Here is a 16112-nt window from a genome sequence, read left to right as displayed (position 1 = left end):
CACGTTCGTTACGAACGTTAGAACCCCATTGAAGTCTATGGGACTCGAACGTTCGAAATGGAAAGTGCTAATTTTAACGGCTAATATGCAAGATATTGTCCTAAAAAGGGTTTGGGGACCTGACTCCTGCCTCAGGGGACATGGGTCAATGCAAAATAAAGTTTTAAAAACGGCCGTTTTGGCGGGAGCACTGATTTTAATGACAATTAAAGTGAAAAAAAAAAAGTGAAATATTCCTTTAAATATGGTGCCTGGGGGGTGTCTGTAGTATGCCTGTGAAGTGCGACGTGTTTCCCGTGTTTAGAACAGTCCCTGCACAAGATGACATTAAACGGAAATAACACCATTTAAAACTGCTTGCGGTTTTAATGTTATATCTGGTTCCTGCAATATGGTTGAAAATCATTCAGAAAAATGGCATGGGTAGCCCTCCCTGCCCATTACCAGCCTATTTGGGTCTTGTACACATATTAAGGGGAACCCTGTACTCATATTAAAAAAAGGAAATGCGTGTGGCCCCCAGGCCCTATATACTCAGAACAGCAGTATACAGGCGGTGCAAACAAGACAGGGCCTGTGTAGGTTTGTTGTGGTAAGTTGAATCTGTTTGTAATTTTCAACTGGTACATTTTTAAAGTGTAGCTCCAGTCAAAAAAACTATTTTTAAGCTTTTTGGAAAACATAGGGAAGGGTTATCACCCCTGTATAGTTTGTTTTGTCGTCCATCTTTTTTCATCTCACTTTCTGCTGTCTCCTTGCGTTTGCAAGTAGGAGATGTTTGTAAGTTGGATGTTTGAAAGTAGGGGCTATATGCTCTGCAGAAATGGCGGAACAAGGTGTTGGTTTTGCCACAACATTGTAAGCCCTCAAAGTGACTCTTGGTGGGCGCTGGAGCGCCCTGCTGTGAACGATTATATCAAGAATTGTAATTACCGTATATACTCGAGTATAGGCCGACCCGAATATAAGCCGAGGCCCCCAATTTACCCCCAAAAAAACTGGCAAACTTATTGACTCGTGTATAAGCCGAGGGTGAGACATGCCTGTCCATCCCTGTGTGTGTGTCCGTCCATCCCTGTGTGTCCGTCCATCCCTGTGTGTCCGTCCATCCATCCCTGTGTGTGTGTGTGTCCATCCATCCATCCATCCCTGTGTGTGTGTGTGTCCATCCATCCATCCATCCCTGTGTGTGTGTGTGTCCATCCATCCATCCATCCCTGTGTGTGTGTGTCTCCATCCATCCATCCATCCCTGTGTGTGTGTGTCTCCATCCATCCATCCCTGTGTGTGTGTGTCTCCATCCATCCATCCATCCCTGTGTGTGTGTGTCCATGTGTGTGTGTGTGTGTGTGTGTGTGTGTGTGTGTGTCCAGCCTACCTGTGTCCCGAGCCTCCGTCCCGTGCCTTGCCTCCGTCCCGTGCCGTGCCTTGCCTCCTTGCCTCCGTCCCGTGCCGTGCCTTGCCTCCGTCCAGTGTCGTGCCTTGCCTCCGTCCCATCCCGTGCCGTGCCTTGCCTTGCCTCCGTCCCGTGCCTTGCCAGGATCGCCGCTCTTCGTCGGCGCCTCGGCGGCCATTCTAAAATTCAAAAGCCGCGCCTCCGCCTTCGCCTGTGATAGGCGGAACACTGAATTTCCCAGCAGCCTGTGTTCCGCCTATCACGGACATCGTCTCATCCTCGTCCGTAGTACGAGGATGAGACGATGTCCGTGATAGGCGGAACACAGGCTGCTGGGAAATTCAGTGTTCCGCCTATCACAGGCGAAGGCGGAGGCGGAGGCGCGGCGTTTGAAGGGTAGAATGTCCGCTGTCTGTCTGCTCGACACGCTGATCGAGCAGGCAGACAGCGATGACTCGAGTATAAGCCGAGGGGGGCACTTTCAGCCTCAAAAAAGAGGCTGAAAATCTCGGCTTATACTCGAGTATATACGGTACATGCCATTGTTGAACAGTGGTAGAAAAATTGACCTTTGGTGGTTGTGGTGCTGGTGCCACAACACTATAAGTCCTCACCGTTACTCTGAGTGGGCACAGGAAGGGGCCCTCCTGTGAAATATTATATCAAGAATTGTAATTGCATGTCCCTGTTAAACAGGGGCAGAAAAATTGGGCCTTAGGCACTGGTGCCATCACACTGCAACCTCTGCCATATACTCTAGTTTTATTGCAGGAATTAGCCCTGCTGCAAAGCATTGCATCAAAAATTGTACTTAAACGCCCCTGTTAAACAGGGGCAGAAAAATTGGGCCTTAGGCACTGGTGCTGGTGCCATCACACTGCAACCTCTGCCATATACTCTAGTTTTATTGCAGGAATTAGCCCTGCTGCAAAGCATTGCATCAAAAATTGTACTTAAACGCCCCTGTTAAACAGGGGCAGAAAAATTGGGCTGCTGGCATCACCCAGAACCAAAAATGTTCTTCCAACATATCAGCGGAGGAGGAAGAGGATAGACAATCAACATAACAGGACAGTCACTCAGCATCAGCATAGGCAGTCTTGAAGGGATGTGATATTTCAAAAAAAATTATTCGGTTACATCAGCTTCAGGTGCTTGGTAGCTGTGGGTGATCCAAGACTGATTCATCTTGATGAAGGTCAGTCGATCAACTGATTCGGTGGACAGGCGCACCCTGTGATCGGTAACAAAGCCACCAGCAGCACTGAAGGTGCGTTCCGAAAGAACGCTGGATGCAGGACAGGCCAGTAGCTCAATTGCATACTGTGCAAGCTCTGGCCAGTGATCCATCCTCAAGACCCAGTAAGCCAGAGGATTTTCGGTGGGAAAGGTGTCCAAGTCTGACCTTGCCCCTAGGTATTCCTGCACCATGTAAATTAGACGCTGGCGATGGGTGCTGGAACCAATCATACCTTGGGGCTGCGGACTAAAAAATTGTCTGAAAGCATCAGTCAGACGGCCACCTTCTCCACCGCTCCTTCTGACTGATGCCTCAGCAACACGTTGTCCAGGACCAGGAGTTTGTGACCTCCCAGTCTCTGGGAACGCGTTGCACAGAGCTTTCTGCAAGGCCTCCCGGAGATGTCTCATCCTCTGCTCCCTCAGCGATGGCAAGATAAGGTCGGCAACCTTACCCTTGTACCGTGGCCAGCCAGTAATGGTCCCTCTCCTTGATCCGAAGAATACGATGATCCTTCAGCAGGCTTTGCAGGATCAGGGAGGCCATGCAGCGTAGGTTAGCTGAGGCATTCGGTCCGGAGTCCTCTGGGTCACTAAGGACAACATGATCCGCAGCTACCTCCTCCCAGCCACGTACAAGTCCACGTGTTTCTTGGGACTGCAAATCATCCCTATAAGACTGCTGCTGCTGATGCTGATGCTGAGTGCCAGCCTCCACCTCCATGCTGACACAATCATCCTCCTCCTCCTCCTCTTCCTCCTCCTCACCCTCTTCCTGTGTGATGGGTGGCACAGCAGGAACACTGTCTGGATAAAGGGGGCCTTGAGAGGCAAGGAAGTCCTCCTCTTTCTGCCTCTGTTCTGCCTCAAGTGCCCTGTCCATTATTCCACGCAGCGTATGCTCCAAGAGGTGGACAAGAGGTACAGTGTCACTGATGCATGCACTGTCACTGCTCACCATCCTTGTGGCCTCCTCAAACGGTGACAGGACAGTGCATGCATGCCTGATCATGCCCCACTGGGGTGGTGAGAAAAAACCAAGCTCCCCTGACCCTGTCCTGGTGCCGTAGTCGCACAGGTACTCATTGATGGCCCTCTGCTGTGTGTGCAGCCGCTGCAGCATGGCCAATGTTGAGTTCCATCTGGTGGGCATGTCACATATAAGGCGGTTCTTGGGCAGGTTCAACTCCTTTTGGAGCTCAGCCAGCCGAGCACAGGCATTAAATGATCAGCGGACTTTCCTGGCCTGCTTCAGGACATCATGTAAGCCGGGGTACCTGCCCAAGAACCGCTGCACCACCAGGTTAAGGACGTGAGCTACACAGGGCACATGGGTCAGTTGTCCCTGTCGGAGGGCGGAGAGGAGGTTGGTGCCATTGTGGCAAACCACCATTCCTGGCTTAAGCTGGCGTGGCATCAACCACCTCTCGGCCTGCCCCTGCAGAGCTGACAAAACATCCGCCCCAGTGTGGCTCCTGTCCCCCAAACAAACCAGCGCAAGCACGGCATGGCATCGTTTTGCCTGCGTACTTGCGTAGCCCCTGCAACGCCTACGGAGCACCGCTGGTTCTGAGGACAGAGCACTGGAAGAGGCCATGGAGGAAGAAGAGGAGGGGGTGGAGGAGAGAGGTGTGTCACAACCAATAGTAGCATTTTGGAGGCGTGGTGGCGTAACAACCTCCAACACTACTGCACCTTATCCTGCATCCTTCCCAGCAGCCAGAAGAGTGACCCAATGGGCCGTGAAAGACAGGTAACGTCCCTGTCCATGCCTGCTGGACCATGAGTCAGCGGTAATATGCACCTTACCGCTGACCGCCCTGTCCAGCGAGGCAAGGACATTGCCTTCCACATGCCGGTAGAGAGCCGGAATCGCCTTCCGTGAGAAAAAGTGGCGTTTGGGGACCTGCCACTGAGGAACCACACATTGTACAAACTCACGGAAGGGGGCCGAGTCTACCAACTGAAAAGGCAGCAGTTGAAGTGCTAGCAATTTAGCCAAGCTAGCATTCAACCGCTGGGCATGTGGATGGCTGGGAGTAAACTTCTTCCGCCGGTCCAGCAGCTGGGGCAGGGACATTTGCCTGCTATAATCGGATGTGGATGTACCACTAGCAGAGTTCCCGGAAGCACTTGGCTGTGACACACCTAATTCTACACCTTCATTCCTCTCAGAGCAGGTTTCAGAGAGGACTGAAGGTCTAGTGGGGTTGGAGATGCCAGCTGATGAGGGGCAAAGAGAGGTCCACTTTGTTCTTTGGTGTGGGTCTTTGAGGTACGCTTGCCAACGAGCTGCATGGCAGGTCAACATATGTCTGGTCAAGCATGTGGTGCCCAAGCGGCTGATGTTTTGGCCACGTGAGATACGCTTGAGACATATGTTGCAAATAGCAGCGGTGCGATCTGATGCACTCGTCTCAAAAAAGGCCCACACCAAAGAACTTTTAGAATAACGCGCAGAGGAAGCGCTCTGCGCAGGCGGAGCTCTGCGGTGTGATTCAGTCGGTGTGCTGCCCCTAAGCTGGCCCCCGGAGGGCATCCTGCCTCGTTGGACATGTGCCTCCTCCTCCTCCTCCTCCTCCCTCCTTCCAGGCACCCACGTGGAGTCAGTGCCCTCATCATCCCCTCCCTCTTCATCGCTGTAGAAAACCTGGCAGTATGCTGCAGCTTGTGGAACATGACTGCCAGATTGCTGTCCTTCTTGAGCATCCCCTCTCTCTGCGCTCACGCTACTGCCTTCCTCTAGCTGAGTGTCATCATCAGAGCCCACCAAACACTGGGCATCCTCCTGGAGCATGTACCCAACACTGTGCTCAAAGAGTTCAGGAGACTCCTCAGGAGGACGTGGTGGGTCTAGGGAAGGAGTCACTGATGATGACATTGAGAGGAGGGAAGACGATGTGTTGGCAGCTGCTTTGCTACTACCCTGAGACTGGGTGAGAGAGGATGAGGAGGATGAAGAGGGCTTGGTCATCCACTCTACCAAGTCGTTGGCATGTTGCGGTTCAACATGTCCAGCTGCCGAAAAGAAGGACAAGCATGTCCCATGGCCACGTGCTGATGACAATGCACCGCGTCCATGACCAGCACTGTTGTCTCTAGACACAGAGCCTGCTTGCCCTCTTTTATCGGCTCGCGCCTGTCTGCCTCTCCTTGCTGGCCTTCCAGACATGGTAATGGCCTGAAGGGAGTTGGGTAAAACAGTAGTTGGGTAGTTTATATTGTGCTGGAGTCACACAACACCCACTAACTCCTGCAGATGCCTTTTTTATAGAACAGCAGAGATAAACGGGTATATACAGATGTATACTGTGCTGGAAGCACACACAACTTCCAATAACTCCTGCAGATGGCAATTGGGCCCAAATAGAGAAAAGCTATGTAGGTGGATTATAGCGGTATGTACTGGGTACAGAGCACGCAGACAGCACGCACTATCTCCTGACACTACTGACTGCAAGCTCTATTATTAAAGCTAGATCACTAGCTATATAGGTGAGGTGAATATCACGGTGTATACTGCGGTCAGGGCACGCAGACAATAACCAAAAAACAGCAGAGTTAAAGGGGTATATACAGATGTATACTGTGCTGTGCTGGAAGCACACACAACTTCCAATAACTCCTGCAGATGGCAATTGGGCCCAAATAGAGAACAGCTATGTAGGTGGATTATAGCAGTATGTACTGGGTACAGAGCACGCAGACAGCATGCACTATCTCCTAACACTACTGACTGCAAGCTCTATTATTAAAGCTAGATCACTAGCTATATAGGTGAGGTGAATATAGTGGTGTATACTGCGGTCAGGGCACAGACAATAACCACTACACAAGAGCAAGATAGGAAATCAGCCAAAAACGATTGGTGTGTAACTGTGTTGAAGGTACACAGAACACCCACTGCTTCAGATGCCAACACACTACACGAGGCCGCCTCAAAGGCGGCCTTACATAGTGTGGGGCGTGCACTACACAGCCTGAGCTATGATTGGCCACAGGCAGGATGCCTGTGGCCAATCATGGCTCTCCTCGCTGCTGGCGCTGCGATTGGCCAAGCATGCGGGGTCACAGTGCATGCTTGGCCAATCATGAGCCAGCAATGCACTGCGCCATCGCAGTGCATTGTGGTCCGCGTGCGCCATACGAATTTTGACGCGAATGGACCAAGAGTTCGGATTTCGCCGAACGCCCGAACAGCCAATGTTCGAGTCGAACGTACGTTCGACTCGAACACGAAGCTCATCCCTACCTGGGAAGATGATTTAGCTCAATCTTGGAACCTGGAGACTTGGCAACGGAATTTTTCCTGCTCATACAAGGGCATCCTGAATACCGGTCTCATAGAAGCGAGCATAAAAGTTTTTACCAGATGGTACTTAGTACCCACAAAACTAGCTAACATCTTTCCATCAGCATCTCCTCTCTGTTTTAGGGGCTGTAACCTTAGGGGTGACATGTTTCATGTTTGGTGGTCCTGTCCCAGGATCTGTCACTTTTGGCGTAAAATTTTCTCCTGGATCAGCATAATCACCTCACGGCCTATTCTACCATCTCCCCTCATTGCACTCCTCAACTTCCCAATCACGGGAGCGTCCAAGATTACACAACGCCTCATCCACTTTATTTTACTGGGTGCCAAACTCACTCTGGCAAAAGCCTGGAAGACACCTTCGGTGTCACCCAGATTAGCTAAGAAAAACATTTCTTGGATCATGAATCAAGAAAAAATGGCAAAATGGCCGGTGTAATCTTGCACCGCTCCGAGAAATTCTATCATACTTGGGAACCTTGGGCTTCTTTTGTTGGAATCACCCTTCCGCTCTGATCTCGTTTATACTCCTGACTGTCACTCACCTCTCCGGTCGACCTTCTCTACCTTCCTCCTACCTTCTTTTCCTCTCCTTTACACCACTTTTCTCTTTCCTCCTATTTGCTTTCCCTTTTTGCCTCTCCCTTTTTTTTCCCTTTCTCTTCTTCCCCCTCCTGTAGGGGGTTCTCCCTTTTGACGATTAAACCCCTCAGGGTTAGTTCATGTAACACTTGCTGGTTTTTTTGGTCTATACACTGAAAGGAAATCTTCATTTGTTTTACTGTGTTCCTTCTTGTTATTCCTTTTCAGATAGCGTGTGCATATCACCTGGGCTGCACCCAGTTACATGCTTCCTAGTTCTCACCTGTTATACTTCAAATTCATGAACAGCGTAGGTAGCTGACCCAACCCTATTGCTGGGGGGTGGGGGGGCTGGGGAAGAGTTGCCCAGTCGCAGTGTGCTCCCATTTGGGGCGGCTGGGTGTTCTTCCCTGGGTCCATCCCGGCCCCAGGCGGAGGGTTCTAAGGAAGGGCCTCTGGGTCCCCACGAGTTGGGGGGCCCGTTGCCCCTTTTCTTGATTATACTGCAGTAACCACACGCTCTCAACCTCAGTCTGGTTTGGGTTATCCTTTTACCTTCTATATTGCAACAATTGTTTTTTTTCCAGCGTGCTGTATCCGACTTCACGGGGGCGCCTTGCCCTGCTGCATTTCTTTATCTCTATGTTTTGTAATCTGCTGTTTTTATAACAATAAAAATCTATTGAAACAAAAAAAATAAAAAATAAAAGACAAGATCCCAAATATGTTCAGTAGGTTTAAGGTCAGATACTGATGTTGGATTAGAAGACCTTTATTTTGAAAATAATAAATAATAAATGACCTGATCCCAAAGGCGGGGTTGAGGTCAGGTGCTGATGTTGGATGAGAAGACCTGATCCCAGAGGCATTCAGTAAGGTTGAGGTCACATCCTGATTTTAGATGAGAAGAACCAATGCCAAAAGTGTTCAGCAGGGTTGAGGTCAGGTACTGATTTTAGATAAGACCTGATCCCAAAGGCATTCAGTAGGTTTAAAGTTCGGTACTTCATCTCAAAGGTCTTCCCATAAGTAAGGTTGAGGGCAGGGCTTCCAATTCATACCAAGGGTGTTCAGCAGGGTTGACCTACATTAGGGACCCACATACTTTTCGCCATAAAGTGTACGTGAAATGGACAAACATCCACAAACTTTTGACCAGATAGTGTATCATGACACCCCAAAAAAATGTGGCAATTAAAAATGTAGTTCCCTTTGGAAAATATACTTATGTACCATTATTTATTAATTTGGAAGCCTTTCTAAATGTGAATTCAGGTTTCTAAGGAGAGATGCTTTCAGTGTCGGAAGAAAGGTAGAAAGCACTCTCCCCACCCCCCAAAAGAAAAACCTTATGAATAGTGAATCAGAAGAAGAGTAAATTTTTTTACAAAATTTGTTCACTTTAATAAAGATTACAATTTTAATTATACATTCATACAAAATGCAACAAAAGAATATCATAAATTGGACTCCTAAATGAGAATATATTGCGTGGACTTTATTTCATGCTTTTTATTTTGACCTAGTGATGCTGCCAGTAACAAATTTCCTGTCCAAGGGTGACAACGCTCACTCGATGTACTGTATTTAAGGAGGGGTAGCATTGTCACAGGACTCCAGTGATGTACTGTAGGACAGGTGGGGAGGGAGTAGGAGGCAGTAATTAAAGATTAACTGTACAAAAAACAGTTACACTTTAAGAGGCACTGTCTGTTTATAGAAAAGTGTCAGTGTCTGCTGATACCCCCATCCACAGCAAAGTATACTTCATCCATGCTCCCTTGTCCCATCCCCACTCCATCAGAGCCCTTGCTCCGTTGCTCCAAGATGGAAATCGTCAACCCACCTTGCAGCTATCTCCTAACCCTGCCATGCTGCCTCTTAGATCTCAGATCAGAGTTCAGGCATTGTGAGTGCATAGATGGGGGAAGTCCTAGGACCCTCCCTGGCTCTAATGTGTTAGAGCCAAAGGGAGACCTGGAAGGACGTCCCGTATTCTGCTGGAGCTGCTAAATCTGAGGTCTGGTGAGTGAATTTTTCAAAGGAGGGGTAGGTGTTTTTGCTTGTTGGGTGGGCGATGTGTATTAGTTCTGACCTCTGTACTGTCTGTTGCTTACGTCTTACCCAATTATGCGTTAAACGTTTAAATTTGCATCGCTCCTGACCCCTGCACTCTGCATTACATATTACTGACCTCTGTGTTACTTACTCCTGGCCCCTGCACTCTGCATTTCTTACTACTGACCTCTGAACGCTGTTACTTACTATTAACCCTTAAAATCTTCAAGCCTTCCTTGCATTTTGATAAGACCCTACAATGTTATTATAATAAAAACAATGCACTGCATTCTGATGATTTCTGATTTTCTTTCCATGTTGTTCAGGTAGATCTCCATCTCTCCAAGGTTGCCCATCCATGCTCTAAGGCAGTGGTGCCAAATTGACGGCCCTCCAGCTGTTGCAGAACTCAAAGCCAAATCATGCCTCTGCCTGTGGGAGTCATGATTGTTACTGTCAGCCTTGCAATGTCTCATGGGACTTATAGTTCCTCAACGGTTGGAGGGCCGCCAGTTTGACACCTGTGCTCTAAGGCAGGGATCTCCAAACTACGTCCCTCCAGCTGTTGTGGATCTACACGTCCTATGAGGCATGATGGGAAATGTACTTCCTGAACAACTGGGGGACCATTGAAGACCCTTGCTCTAAGGCAACAGATCCCTAGGTATGAAAGGGCATCTGACCACCTCCATGCTGCTCAAGCCTAAACAGCCAGTTGTCAGGGCTAAACGCTGTCATGTGGGAAGGGCAGTTATATCATCCACCTGGGTAGGCTCCAGCTCCATCGTTACTATGCCATACTCTCCCATATTGGACTCCTGCAGAGGGTAGGTTGCAATGGAGCATGGATGGGTGAGTATACCTTTGCTTTGGGGGGGGCAGTCTCAAATGATAATAAGATGATTATGACATAAATATCATTTATGTAGTTGGAAAGGGTGAACCATGAAAGAGGGGTGCAAGAATCGGGGCAATGGGCCTTTGTGAGGTGTGACAGCAGGCAACTCCGTCAGATTCTCCTGTGAACGAGACATCCGGCGCCTCGTTAACCGCAGGGAATTCTCCCGAGCCCCTGAGGAAACCAAGATTGAAGTACAAATTAATAAATGAGGAAGAATCTAATAATTGGATAAGAATGATACAAAAACAGAGAAGATACAAATATCCTAAACATCATTCATCCATCAATCTATCTACCCTTTTGGATAAAGAAGGAACCCCCAACATTACTGGGGAAAGATATACTATATGTCCTTTTACATTGTCAAAGTGACCTACCAATTGGGGGTCCTGAACTCTTAACATTATACAACCTATCCCAACAGTTTAGCTTTAGTCCTTGAGCTTTGTTTTATTAGGGGAGTAATAACATTGATGAAGATATAAATTACGGGATGCTTAACTTGGTAGCAACAACTTAGGGACAACGTCCTCCCTATGTACAGGTTCAACTTGATGCAAAAGCCCTTTACAGGCTAGGAACTCTAATGCCCCGTACACACGAGCGGACTTTTCAACATCCAAAGTCCGAAGGACCGAGTCCGTCAGACTATCCGATCGTGTGTGGGCTGCAACGGACTTTTGATTCGCCAAAGTCTGACGGACTTTAGAAATGAAGCATGCTTCAAATTTTCCCGAAGGAACTCCGCCGGACCCGGTCCCCTTCGAAAACTCCGCTCGTGTGTATGCTACTCCGACGGACTAAAACCGACGCTAGGGCAGCTATTGGCTACTGGCTATGAACTTCCTTATTCGAGTCGGGTCGTACGTCATCACGTTCGAATCCGTCGGAGTTTAGTGTGATCGTGTGTGGCCAAGTCCGTTCGGCCGAAAAGTCTGTCAGAACTCCGTCGGAACTCCGGCGGAACTCCTTTGGAAGTCTGTCGGACATAAGTCCTCTCGTGTGTACGGGGCATTAGTCCCTTTTGTAGAAGTAGCACAGTGCAGTTGTAGACTGTCTCTTGGAGTACCTCCAGCTCCTTTGCAGACACTTATCCTAGCCTTGCCTTCTGCAGGAAATGCTAGCCCACCTGGCTACTCCTTCACCAGCCCACTTGGCTGCTCCTCTTGACTGGTCTACCCCACTTACTCTCTTCATTAGTCTGCCTGACTGCCTTTCTTGAGATCTTCCAGGGCAAGGAGGGAGAATTTAGGCACACCGATATGCTCTAGAGCAGCCTTTCTCAACCTCTTCAACACAGAGGAACCCTTGAAATCGTTATCTGGTCTCGGGGAACCCCTGCTAAAAATTAGAAGTCTACCATTCCTGAACATTGGTGTGATGGTTAGTGGGAAGAATGGTCCTTACACTTGAGGTCATTGGGAAGGATTACTTCCTTACAGATAGCTAAAAAGATCAATGGTGTGAGTGGGAACTTATCTAAGAGCCAGAAATTGCCCAATGCTGAAGGAACCCCTAGCAAACTCTAGAGGAACCCTGGTTGAGAATCACTGCTCTAGAGAGACCTGCTACCTATGGCAGTCTCTCCCCCTTGTATGTCCCTTTTCCCATGCTGCAGTACTCATACTGTCCTCCTTGCTCCCACTGCCTCTCAAGAAAGCCTCCTCCAACTTCTCCTGTGGTAGAAACTTTCCAGGACAGCCACCTGAGCCTCAGCCTGAGGTAGAGCCCCCTAGAGGGCCACGACAGTCTCCTCAGCACTGTATCTCCATCTTCCACCCAACTCCCTTGCTGGCATGACTCAAACATATTTAAGGGCTCACTTAGTCCCCTGCCAGGCCCACTACCTGGGGATTGACTAAGTTCCCTTAAACATGCAGGACAGCCCTCCTAACCCCCGCCCTCTAGTTTCTAGAACGTTCTCCAACATTTAAGAACCAGGGGGGGTGCACCAGAGAGCTGTCCCGGGTGAGGTATCCAGCCCTGAACTTTAGTAAACCCTTAAGCAGATTCCATAAATCAGGCTTAGCCCTGAGTCAAACTATGATTTACCTATTCTCACACACTAGTAGCACACTAGAGGGTGCTACATGCGTTGTTTGCATGCATGTTTAAAAAAATCTATTTAGGCCTGAAGACTTGCTAAGACCCCAAACATTATATACTTTCCAAAAGCAAACACTCTGGAGAATAAAATAATAATAGCTCTAATTTTTTATGTTACACAATATTAGCACAAATGCAATATATTGCCAATTTTTGGGGGTAAAATATAAAAGACAAGGTTACGCCGAGTAAATAGATCCAACTATGAGTTAATGTTCTCCTGATGTATCACTCTGTAGGTTGCGAGGGAACAAGAATCTCCTTGTAATTAATTAATCCTTGAAATAAGTTACTAGAACAAAGTGTATGGAATGTTTTGTTCTTTTATTTGATACATTGTATTATTTAGCAGTTTGTGTTATCTGTATTTGTTATCCAGGAAATGCACAAAGGCCATGTTCTGTACCTATACAAATCATCTTCAATAAAAATACATTTTCAAAAACCTTGAACAATGGGCCTAGAATTATTGATCTCCCTTTTGAGGTGCGCAGCAATATGTAACATGTATTGCGATCAACATTTTGGTGCATGGGAGCCCTCGACACATGCATTTATGTATGTACATGTATTTTTTACACTTTTTAAAAATTTTTTAACTGTAGCGCCGGCTCCTTAAGAGCACGCGCTATGCTTTTTTAAAGTTAAGGTTACACCTGAACTGCAGTTTGGTTCAGGTACAATTGTTCTAAATGTGGACCTCAGCATCAGTCTGACTGGACTATAGGATGTTCAGCCTGGCCACAAGAGGCACTGTCTCTTCTGGCAGGCATGGAACCACAGTCTAGTTGGGTACTGTAAGTTTACTCTCTTTCGGAGCCCGCCCAGTGGGAGTGTTACTCTTGCTGTGCATTCTGGGAGAGGGTACTTAAGATGTGGATGTCAAATGGTTCGGGATTCCGGTCCAGAAGGATGTTCTGACTCCATGGTCCTGGTCCTCCTGACCAGCCCCCAGGAAGGCTATGGCCTGGGGTGCGGATCCACCCAACTTATTGTCTCAGGGCTGGCTAGCCTGAGGCAAGGAAACTAAAGAATGATTCTGAGGTGGTCCGGTGCCGTCTCCGGTAGTTGGAGAGGACAAGTAACTTCATAGCTATCCAGGGGAGGACTCTTCAGAAGAAGGCCACATAAGGGTTGGCTTCTTAGCAAGAGCCTGGAAGGGCTGAAGTACCTAGTGAATCCAGTCTCATGGGTATCGCCAAGCTGGCTGAAAGATCCAGGTATCACACGAGTGTTCCATAAGTGTTTCCTGAAGTCTACAACACCAACTGTGGCAGAGACTTTTTCCTGAGTAAAGCACCTTGTTGGCTGCTAGGCCTTGTGAGAGAGGGACTGTCACATACCTAGTGGTTTTGAGCCCGAATTGCAGAGGGAGGCCTCCCTTACAGCTCCCACTACCGGTTCCCTGGTAAGCTAATGGGACACAGGAGTAAGGAGGGGCACGGGTGCCTGGCAGGATCAACAGACCGGAAGGGATGAACAGACTGGGTCAGCTCCACAGACAGGATCAACACAGCAGACTGGATAAGCTCAGCAACCTGGATCACCTTAGCAGATGGGATCAGCTCAGCAAACTGGATCAGCTCAGCAGATAGGATCAGCTCAACAAACTGGGTCAGCTTAGCAGATTGAATCAGCTCAACAAACTGGATCAGCTTAGCAGAGGGGATCAGCTCAGCAAACTGAATCACTTCAGCAGATGGAATCAGCTCAGCAAACTGGATCACCTTAGCAGATGGGATTTAGCTCAGCAAACTGGATCAGCTTAGCAGGTAGGATCGTCAAACAGGCCGGGTCAGGTATCAGGCTGGAAGCGAGGTACAAGGGAGCAGGCAGGAGAGTAGTCACAGACAGGTTGGGGTCGGGTGCAGGCAGGTAACAGGTAGGTCACAAACAAGCCGGGTCTAAATCACAGGTAAGTACTTCAGATCAGGTTCTTAGGCACACAACACTGTAGAGCAGACAGCGGGGACCGTCTGTGACAGACAGGCTTAAATAGCCTGTCTGGCGCCAACAGGGCGCGAGCCAGAGGGCCTGGGGCGCAGATTTCTGGCAGGATCTCCATGACATTGCCCCCTCCCAAGGGGCAGCCTCCGGATGCCCCTTCGGGCAAATTTCTCGGGATGGGCCCTCTTGAAAGATTGAACCAGACTCTTGGCATGGATGTTGTCCTCAGGCTCCCAAGAATTTTCTTTGGGACCATACCCCTTCCATTTAATTAAGAACTGGTTCTGGTTTCTTCTTCTTCTGAAGTTTAGGATAGCTTCCGCTTCAAATTCTTCCTCACTGTCTACCACGACCGGATCAGGAGGAGTGGTACTTCGGTTAGGAAATGGGTTGAGAATGGAAGGTTTCAACAGGGACACATGGAATACTGGGTGGACCTTTAATGAGTCTGGGAGTTCCAATTCGAAGGCTACTTCATTAATCCTCCTTCTAACTGGGAAGGGTCCTAAGAACTTGGGACCCAGTTTCCTTGAAGGACACGCCATCTTCAAGTTCACCGTGGATAGCCACACCAAATCACCAGGTACCAGTACCGATTCCCCTAGTCTCTTCTTGTCGAAGGTTGTCTTGTTGTGCTCTTGAGTTCTAGTCATGGTTTCTTGCAGAAGTCGGTTATTGGTTGAGAAGAAATCAATCTTTTCCTGAACCGCTGGCACTGTGCATTCGGGAAGGGAGTTGGGTAGAAACGAAGGGTGGAAGCCGTAATTGGCGAAAAAGGGGATCTGCTTGGTGGCGGAGTGGATAGAATTGTTGTAGGCGAATTCGGCTACTGGAAGCAGGGAGATCCAATCATCCTGTGCAAAAGAGGAGAAACAGCGTAGGTATTGTTCAAGGGTTTGGTTCGTCCTCTCAGTTTGCCCGTTGGACAGAGGGTGGTAGGCGGATGAAAAGACAATTCAATATTCAAAGCCTTGCAGATGGACTTCCAGAATCGAGAGGTGAACTGCACCCCTCGATCTGAAACTATATTGGCTGATATCCCATGCAGCCTGATGATTTCCTTGATGAATGCCTGTGCCGTTTCAGGGACTGAGGGGGTGCCCTTCATGGGAATGAAGTGTGCCATCTTCGACAGACGATCAACTACCACAAAGATAGTGGTATGATCCTCTGTTGGGGCAGTTTCAACAATGAAATCCAGAGACAGCATGTCCGGAACAGGCAGGGGTTTGAGTAGGCCCCAGGCCTTGGTCCTACGGCTCTTACTCCTGATTAGGGATGAGCCAAACACCCCCCGGTTCGGTTCGCACCAGAACTTTAGAACGGACCCCAAATTCATAAGAACTTTAGAACCCCATTGAAGTCTATGGGACTCGAACGTTCGAAATTAAAAGTGCTAATTTTAACAGCTAATATGCAAGATACTGTCCTAAAAAGGGTTTGGGGACCTGGCTCCTGCCCCAGGAGACATGGGTCAATGCCTAAAATGTTTTTAAAAATGGCCGTTTTGGCGGGAACACTGATTTTAATGACGATTAAAGTGAAAGAAAAATGAAATATTCCTATAAATA

The 16112-nt window shown here is 48.5% G+C and overlaps 1 protein-coding gene across 1 annotated transcript in view; it reads right to left on the bottom strand.

Annotated features, from left to right (window-relative positions):
- Nucleotides 1-8908: 8908 nt before the first annotated feature.
- The window catches only part of LOC143948006 (rho GTPase-activating protein 6-like), a 203079-nt gene continuing 195875 nt past the window's right edge, over nt 8909-16112 (bottom strand). The window contains exon 12 of the mRNA XM_077465170.1: nt 8909-10659. Within this exon, the coding sequence (XP_077321296.1) occupies nt 10505-10659 (155 nt within the window). The 3' untranslated portion in view covers nt 8909-10504. The remainder of the gene's footprint in view (nt 10660-16112) is intronic.

Source organism: Lithobates pipiens, unplaced genomic scaffold (genome assembly GCF_037356315.1).
Source record: "Lithobates pipiens isolate NorthernLeopardFrog02 unplaced genomic scaffold, aLitPip1_a1.2 Scaffold_1, whole genome shotgun sequence".
Lineage (NCBI taxonomy): Eukaryota > Metazoa > Chordata > Amphibia > Anura > Ranidae > Lithobates > Lithobates pipiens.
This window is presented reverse-complemented; position numbering and strand designations above follow the sequence as displayed.